This window comes from Cyclopterus lumpus, chromosome 16 (genome assembly GCF_009769545.1).
Source record: "Cyclopterus lumpus isolate fCycLum1 chromosome 16, fCycLum1.pri, whole genome shotgun sequence".
Classification (NCBI taxonomy): Eukaryota; Metazoa; Chordata; class Actinopteri; order Perciformes; family Cyclopteridae; genus Cyclopterus; species Cyclopterus lumpus.
This window is the reverse complement of record NC_046981.1, coordinates 1,879,028-1,888,438: the sequence shown is the minus strand read 5'-3', so window position 1 is coordinate 1,888,438 and position 9,411 is coordinate 1,879,028. Positions and strand designations below refer to the sequence as shown.

At 51.8% G+C, this 9,411-nt stretch overlaps 1 protein-coding gene across 1 annotated transcript in view; it reads left to right on the top strand.

Moving 5' to 3' along the window:
- Positions 1–834: 834 nt before the first annotated feature.
- bmper (BMP binding endothelial regulator) overlaps positions 835–9,411 on the top strand; it is a 16,226-nt gene continuing 7,649 nt past the window's right edge. The window contains exons 1-2 of the mRNA XM_034554274.1: positions 835–968; positions 1,986–2,061. Coding sequence (XP_034410165.1) covers positions 835–968; positions 1,986–2,061 — 210 coding nt within the window. The remainder of the gene's footprint in view (positions 969–1,985; positions 2,062–9,411) is intronic.

The following is a 9,411-nucleotide window of genomic DNA, read 5'->3' as shown; positions in this document are numbered from 1 at the left end:
ATAATCAAGTGACCCGGACCCCCTCTTGTCTGGGGGGCTCGGGGCTCCAGTGACAGTAGAAGCTGATTTGCACGGTCCCCCCCCCCCCCCCCCCCCCCCTCACGGTCACATTCCTGGACTCCTCCGTATCAAAAGGCGCCAGACAATGAGCGTCGTGGATGTGCGCACTGGATCAATGCGCATGAGCAGAGGCCGCAGTCCCCGTCCGGGTCTTCGTGTCAAACGAGTCCTGGTCCCAGACCAGATTACACGGAACTTTCATAATCCCACGTGGGCCCAAAACGGGGGTCAAGAAAACGACACACTATAAGTGAAAACTCCCGAATGGACGCGCAACACGACGGAAGCTGCGCGTGGAGGCGCGCATGCGTAATTAGGGGAGTTGATTAAGAACCTATAGGCCAATCAGCTGTGATGCCGATGCCAATATTTTGATTTCGCCGTAAATATGAAATCAAAAACAAAAAAAAGTCAACATTCAGATTATTAGTTTCCATGAAAAGCATGACGTGCTCGTGCTCGTGCACGACCACGTCATGCTTTTCATCTCAGAGGGTGGAGACAAAAAAAACAGACCTGTACCGTGTCATAAAGGGGAGGGGCTTGGTGGCAGTATATGTTTTTAGAGCAGCATGTTTTAAGTTCATATTGCATCTGACTGAGAGGGAATGGCGAGTGTGAGTGGGGGGGGGGGGGGGGGGGGGCGAGAGAGAGAGAGAGAGAGGCGAGATCCACCTCGCGGAAACTAATAGGGACGATGATAAAAAAAAAATACGGGAGGGGTGGAGTTGGGGGGTGGAGGTGGGGGTGTGGGACCCGTCCGAGGGAAGCTGAATGGATGGAGCCGGAGACACGTCACGGCGCACCGCCGCAGCCATGAAGACGCAGCGGTCCAGCCTCCGGAGCCTCAGTCGGTCTCCATCTCCCGAGCTGCGAGCTCCTCGCGGACGACGGCGTGAGTATCCGAGGTATAAGCTGGTTATTCTGTTCTCCAATGGGAATGGGGGTGTGTGGGGTGTGTGTGGGGTGTGGGGGGTGGGGGGGATATCGGTTTAATAAACGGAGGAAAAACGGCATCCGCTGTAAACGTCCCCGAAGCTGCACACGGAACGGAGCGGGATGCGCGTGTAGAGTCCGGATGAGGCGACCCGCGGCAGGACGTGCGCCGTGAGGGTCTCACGCCGGCTGCAGGTGAGGCTCCATGCAGACTGACGGAGAGAATCACGTGCACGCGTGTCTTTTATTTAGAGTCCCGTGTTCCAGGCTTTAAAGACAGGTTGTTTCCGGTCCTTCTCTCGTGGGGGGGGGCGGGGGGGGGGGGGCAGTGAGGGGTCACAGCTCGCGGTTCTGGCTCCGCTTTGAGGGGCAGAAAACAGCCTCAGTGGTGCATTATTGTGCGGGCTGATGTGCGCCACTCACGGGGGGAGCCAGAGGCCGCAAGGCACCCAGCAGGGTCACGGCTCTCACCTGATACGACCCAATCAGAGAGAGAAGCCCGGCGAGCGCGTGCTCGTGCGTAATGAGACCAAGTGTTGGCGTTCACACGCACAGCGAGACACACCGGAGGGTACACTGAGCCCGTGGAGCTCTGGGTGTTGTTGTTGTTGTTTATTTAAGCAACAACAACTAAACAGAAACTGGGATTATGCAACGTTTCACATGATGCACATGCGCGTATTAATGTGCATGCGCGCAGCGGGCCGATGCGGGGGGGGGGGGGGGGGGGGGGGGGGGTAATGAGTAAAATAAACTATTATTAGACGAGTGGCACCACGCGCACACTTCACGGGCCCGCGGTGTTTGCCGTGTGTTAATGCGGATTGTGACACGTGCAGCTATGAAGGAGGAAAGGAGGTCTGCACCTTGTTTCACTCTGTCATCAAAGGAAGAGACGCGTCCTCGTGGGAGCAACGCGCACGCCGTGAAACGGGCCACGTGGCTCCTCGCGCTGCTCTCCGTAGAAACGATGCTCTCTTTTCTTCCAGGATCCCCGGAGACGTCCGGCGGCCTGACAGCGAGGTAATCAGCTGCCACCGTCACCACCATCACACGGTGTTTGAGGTAATATAGTATAATAATAACATGATATATTAATGTTGTGTGTGGTTAGGATTTTAAGGCATTTATCAGATGTAAAAACGCGGTTTCTAAAAGGCAAACGTGAAGATTTAAAGACGTAATGAAAACAGCAACAGCTCAAAACAATGCCAAACATTATGCATTTATTTAGTCAAATAAATACCATACCAGGGGCGTTCAGGAGCTTTTGTATTTTCACACACGCAATAGGTGGAAAATGTATTAAGAGATTTCGACACATTGTCATTTTTAGCTAATCAGATACACACATGTCGGTGTGTGTGTGTGTGTGTGCGTGTGTGCACGCACATGAGACCCACAGTGTGTCCTTCCGCAGGCCTACGACGTCACCTCACTGAGCCTCCTTTCTTGTCATTTTAAAAACCTTTGAATATCGTTTGGACGCGCGTGTAAAATACTTTCTGTCGTCCGTAAAACTCAAAGCGTCGCGTGCGTTCTGCCACATCATTCCACCTGTTTCCTAAAATGGCGTGCAATTCAATTTTATTCAGATGAAAACCAATGATAGGAATCAATTTATTCCACCTTCGCTGTAATTATTTACAATTAGAGGCGGCGGACTTGTTGACGTCACGCCCGTTTTGGGCCAATAGCACAGCAGAGAAAGAAGCTGGAGCTCGACGGAAGCCGCGCGTGTCTGTCTGACCTCAGGTGAGGCGAGGGGGGGGGGGCAGTGCCCACGTGACACTTAATGAAGGGACCATTAATGATGATGGAGAGAATATAAGTGCAATCTGCATGTAATTATATTTCTCTTTATCCAGCTTGGAAATCGTGAAAATCTGATCTATAAAGAAAACGCGTCATAAAGCAGCAACATCATCTTATTGTGAATGTTGCGTCATTTAAAATAATGATGAATTATGAAGAGTCTGAACACCAAAGTGACTGAAGAGCTTTTTAACAGGAAACGATTTTCAAATAATAAAAAAATTATTAATGTCTTAAAATACTATTAAAATAGTACTGAAACCATTATGTAATTAAGATCTTTTATTATGTTGTCCAAAATTAATACATATATATATATATATATATATATATATATATTTGAACTACTATTTCATCTATGAAGAATACATTTAAATGTGTTTTTACTGCATAAATCTGTGTGTGTGTCTGTATTTGTAAGCCTGGTTATCTGATATTGTCTGCAATTATGTATCTAAATATATGAAAGTTTGCACATTAGCTGTGTGTGTGTGTGTGTGTGTGAGTGTGTGTGTGTGCGTGTATGTGTGTGTGTGTGTGTGTGAGTGTGTGTGTGTGTGTGTGTGTGTGAGTGTGTGTGTGAGTGTGTGTGTGTGAGTGTGGGGGTGTGAGTGTGTGAGTGTGTGTGTGTGTGTGAGTGTGTGTGTGTGAGCGTGTGTGTGTGTGTGTGTATGCGTGTGTGTGTGTGTGTGTGTGTGTGATCCAGAGCTGAGGCATGTGTTGTCCTTGTGGGTTGAAACAAAGCACGTTGACGCGTTGACGTGTTGACGTGTTGACGCTCTTCTGTACGGCTGAACACAAAAAACACCCTTTTTTTTAACCGCTACATAGTTTCAGGGAGTAGAAGAAGAAAAGCTGGCGCTCAGGGTGACGTGGAGGGATTAGCGGTCGGCTAACGGGGACTTAGCCGTCTCTGCTAACGCCTGCAGGATGTCAGTGTAGCTCGAGGTTCATGATGGAGGGGCGAGAATACTCTGCACACACACACACACACACACACACTCTCTCATTCTCCCTCACTATCTCTCCATCTCTCCCAGCAGAGCTCTCCATGGCGGTGGCGTTGTGGGAGGAGCCTAACACAACAAGGATCATGGGCACACAGAGCAGCTTTAATTAGAAGGGGGGGTCTTGTGCCTTGTGCCATGTGTTTGGTGATTTTGGGCGTGAAAGCATACGTCCAGGACCCCGCGTGTCCGTACGACATCACTGTCTGTGCACGTGCACGGTGTTCACGTGCGTCTCAAACGCCTCCGTCTTCGCTTTTTGGCGCCGACCCTCGAGCGCTTTTTGGCATCAGATAACGTAAATGTAGTCAAACGGCCGGGATCTTTTAATTTAAAAATGCATTTGGGCCGCGGTGGGGGGGGCGGCGTTTGAAGCCATCGCTCTCCCATGGAGCCGGTCGGCCGGCGAGGCGGACCACGCCATAGGGCCGCGCCCCGGGACACAGGAGGGAGGGGTTGGCGCCTCTGCGTCTACTTTAATTTATATTATATTATTTATATTATATTTTTATCGTCGCCTCTCGCTAATTGTTTGACTTTAGGGAGTTCTCGATGTAGAGGCCTCACTAGCTTTTCCTTGCACAAAGGGAGGTTCCCGATTGGCCGAGGAGGGTTTGGGGCTTCTCGGCGACGTCACAAAGTGAAGGGGGTCACGACCTTTAAGGTTGAGGGAGGAAATAAATAAAACCCCGAAGCAGAAGAGTAAAGCGTTGACGGGATTTACCGACGTTTCTGGTTTTTTACGTCAACGCTCTGCAACAAGTTGGTCATGTGATCATTCAAATGTTTCTGTTTGTGTCACCGACTCTCTCGTCGGCTTGCAGGTCAGAGGTCGGGCCTCGTCACGTGACAGGAAGGGCGGCCTTCGGGGTTGGTTGTTATCTTTGGTTATCTAGCTGTATGAGTGATGTACATTCTTCATAAAGCTAGATAACCGAAAGTAACAAGAATCCCATTACACTCCTGAAAAGGCACTGAGACCCCTCCAAAAGAAATTAAAGAAAAAGAAGAAGAAGAAGAAGAAGAAGAAGATGCACAAACTGCCACAAGAACTGAGAGAAAATTAAGAAAATGGACGACATTTAAAAAGGAGTTGGGAGCCGAATGCTGCAAAAGGTAGTGTGTGTGTGTGTGTGTGTGCGTGCGTGTGTGTGTGTGCGCGTGTGTGTGTGTGTGCGTGTGTGTGTGTGCATGTGTGTGTGCGTGGCCTTTAGATAAATGAGACTTTACTATTAAGCTCAGTCTGCTTTTGCTCTTTGGATCCATCAACATGGAGAAAAGTTGGAAGTAAATGGCACTTGGCCGTGCACGCCCGGTGCCAGTGATCCACAGCCGTACGGTTGGTGCAACAGGATCACTTTTAATCACTTTTAATCTGATAAGCCCCGTGATCCCCGTGTGGGGCTTATCAGAGTATCACATGGGAGAGACCGCTGGAAAGGACCAGCGCCGGTTACGAGTCGCCGTTAGCTAGTCACTTGTTGGTGGTCAACAGTCCATTTACCAGCGCCGGTTGACTAGTCGCCGTTAGCTAGTAACTTGTTGGTGGTCAACGCTTCATTCACCAGCGCCGGTTGACGAGTCACTTGTTGGTGGTCAACAGTCCATTTACCAGCGCCGGTTGACTAGTCGCCGTTAGCTAGTAACTTGTTGGTGGTAAACACTTCATTCACCAGCGCCGGTTGACGAGTCGCCGTTAGCTAGTCGCCGTTAGCTAGTCACTTGTTGGTGGTCAACGCTTCATTCACCAGCGCCAGTTGACGATTCACCGTTAGCTAGTCACTTGTTGGTGGTCAACGCTTCATTCACCAGCGCCGCTTGACGAGTCGCCGTTAGCTAGTCGCCGTTAGCTAGTCACTTGTTGGTGGTCAACGCGTCATTCACCAGCGCCGGTTGACGAGTCGCCGTTAGCTAGTCACTTGTTGGTGGTCAACGCTTCATTCACCAGCACCGCTTGACGAGTCGCCGTTAGCTAGTCACTTGTTGGTGGTCAACGCTTCATTCACCAGCACCGCTTGACGAGTCGCCGTTAGCTAGTCACTTGTTGGTGGTCAACGCTTCATTCACCAGCGCCGCTTGACGAGTCGCCGTTAGCTAGTCACTTGTTGGTGGTCAACACTTCATTCACCAGCGCCGGTTGACGAGTCGCCGTTAGCTAGTCACTTGTTGGTGGTCAACGCTTCATTCACCGGGAACCTTCAGCCCTGCTGGTTGCACCGTTGGCATGACGAGAACATGCAATATGAGAAGAACTGTGGCCCTTTCATGTCATACGGTTTTATGAATTATCCATTATGCAAGAATTAGTTTGAGGCCAGTTTTGTTACGTTAGCCGTTGTTCATTTTATTTCCCTCTGGGCTGTGGTTGCGTGAGGGGCTTCCATGTGGAAAAGGCCCCGGTGGGATCTCGCTGAATGTTGCCTGTGTGTGTGTGGAGGGGTGGTAGGGGAGGAGGAGGGGGGGGGACATGGTCCAGGGGCAATCAAGCAGAAAGTGCCCCCCGGTGACGAGATCCACGAGCGAGGAGAGAACAATCTCGGCCTTCGGGTCCTTTGACCGGAGCTCCCGGTGAGGAGTAATTGGTCAATCAGATCTCCGACCTCAAGGCCTCCGATGGCTGATTGAAGGTGTGATTTCTCTCCCGCTCATCAAAGCTGGAGGGGTCGCCCCCCCGCTGAGGGGGGCCGTGGAGGGTCGTCCCTCAAAGGCCTCCAGGCGTTGCAGCTTCACGTATTCCAGACGTTGGTTTGCTGCCTCAACGCCCCGGAGCTGCAACGTACATTCAGTTTGACGTGGGACAAATTCTCAAGTGAAATTCCTCCCCCCCCCAAAAAAAGCTGGCGTGGCCTCACCTCGCTCACCGGGAGCCCGGCTGCTGCATTGCAGGTGCCGAGTGTGACATTTGGGCCCCGAGGAACAAGGGCCTCGATGGGGAGTGACAGCCTGGAGATGTTCCCGGTTCCCCCTCTACTGAGCCGCTGCCGACTCCTCGTGGGTTTTTATTACAGCGTCGACTTCAATGGATCCGTTACGGTAAACGATGGATTGAGGATCATTTGCATTCATGACAGTGTGACGTAAGCGGCCTTCCTTCCTTCCTTCCTTCCTTCCTGTGTGTCCTTTACAGTGTTGGAGCTAAGTGGGAAGCGAGGCCCAGGAGACGCATGTCACGGTGTCACCGGCTCCGTGTGGCTCGGTTACATCACCGGCACCTCCCACCGGGCAGCGGAGGCCGTCTTAGCTTTCTGCCTTAAAATGGCCCGTTGATGGGCAGAGATCCTAAAAACCACCGCAGAGCCTTTGCTCTCTCTCTTTCTTTTTTTTTTTCGTGTCCCACGGCGGAGATGGAAATAGAAAGAGAGAAGAGGAGGAGGGTGGAGGAGGAGGGGGAGGAGGGTTTGTCTTAACTCTGAGTGTCAAACAGAAAGCAGCCATTGTGGTGGAGTCCCCACCAGTAGACTTTACAGTCAATAGAGCTCGTCCACTTGTCAGCGAGGGACAATGCGCCCCTTTGCCTCCGAGCAGCCGGACACTTTTCTGAATGAGACCCGGTGATTCCCCCCTTTTGGTTTCTGTCTCTGTTTCCCCCCCGACGGAACACACCAACGGGGGGTTTGGAAAACGGCTTCAGAAGGCGCTGGTATTTCTTCGTCATTTCCCCCTCCACCCCCCCCACAAGTTGCACAAGTCAATGGGCCGCGCCACACAAAGAAGATTAAGTTGGGCAACTTGGCAGCAACAGGTGTACTTTGACTGCTCAGACCACACGGGGGGCGGGGGGGCGGGTGTTGAAGACGAAAAAGACCGATTTGTGGACCTCGTTAGTCAAGAGCCGTCTCGCTTTTGGCCTCTTCGCTTCGGCAACATCTCTCCAGTGGTTTGCCAAGTTTCTTTCCTCCAAAAAAGGCATCCTGCAGACATCCTTAGACGTGGAGGCGAGTTCGGGGTAAACAAAGACGTATCAGAGGGCCTGAATGCATCCTCACATCAGAACCGAGATGTTTTAAGAGGGGGAAACGTCTCTCAAAGGGAACGAGCTGAAGCCTTTTCTCTCCGTGCCGCCGGTGTTTCCGACCACGATAAATCAGCCATTCAGCGCGGGATAAACAGACGCTCTCGGAGCCAAACAGTTTGTTTGCTCCGGTCGCTAATAAAGCTTTTACGGAGAGGCTCGGCCCCTCGGGAAGGAGAGAAAAGGACTTGGCAAAGCATCCGATGGAGGGTCTGTTCAGACGGCCATTGTCTCGCCCTCTCTCTCACACCTACGAGTCCACGGCGAGCACACGGTTCCATTGTTGCGTGAGCTGTTAATATCAGAGGCTTCACAATGGAGCCCGTTCGCCGTATTTGCATAAGGCACTTTTCCAACAAGGACCCGGAGAGGGCTTGAAAGCTGGCCCACTCCAGCGCCGGTGGAAAAAAAAAAAAAAAGTCAAGTGCCAATTAAGAGCGGTTTGCCACCATTCAGCAGCACCCCACGCCTGTTGGTCCTTCTCCTCCACCCCAACTCTCTCACACCCCCGAGTCACCCCTGTTTTTACCACCTTACTCCACATTTCAGACGCAGCCTTCCCCTCCTGACACCCGCAGACAAAAGCCGGCTCCCTCCTCCGCCGGCTAATGGAGGATCCTTTCTGCCGCGGCTCGAGAGCATTAGCAGAATCAGACGGCCGATTAGTCAGCTTCCTTTTGTTGATTCCTTTTGAATGGGCGAGTTCACCAACCGCGCGGCTGTAAACCCGCGAGACGCAGACCTCCACCTGCCGGTGAGCATTGAACCCGGCAAGCTGGCGACATTGTGCCGTGCCTTTTGGGGTTCGAGGCTCCGCGGGGCAGGTGTGAGGCGAGGGCAAAAGACAGATGCCGACGTCGAGCAATTAAAAAAAAAAAAAAAGATTAGCCGTTAGCGCCACTAGCATTTAGCCGGCTAATGAGGAGCTGCTTATTGTTCATAACACACTGAGCACCCTGTTCGTGGGGGATGGCTGCGGTGACACTGCGGGGAGTCAGCCGTTTCAGAAATGCACAACAACGCCGCCGCCGTGATTCACACGTCAGATTCACGTTAGCTTAAAGCTGCCGAGCGGCCGTTTACAATTCCACCAACGCTGCCAAAAGGAATGCTGCATTATTTGCATCGATGCTGAACGTGGCGTTGACTCTGACTCTGGCGTTCACATGACGCCCCCCCCCCCACACCCCACACCCCACCCCCGACGCCACAAAAGGAATGACGTCCCTCTAAATCTAAATTGAGTCGTAGGCGGCGATAAAAGGAGGTGGTCGCGTTGGTCCGACCGGGCCGGCCGTTGTTTTTACCAGCGAGTGTTTACCTAACGCTCCGCCTCCCGCCACTCAAAGGGATTTTTCTCTTGTTCCCTTTTCTCTCTTTCATTCTTTCATTCAATCTCTGTGTTTTTTTTCTTCTCCTTTCCCACCCTCGATTCTCAGATGGTTGGACCTGATTTGCATGAATTTGCATAATGAAAGTCATTTGCATGCTCAGGGGCAGACTGTACCATGAGAACAGACATGAAAAGGTGTGTGTGTGAGTGTGTGTGTGTGTGTGTGTGTGTGTGTGTGTGTGTGTGTG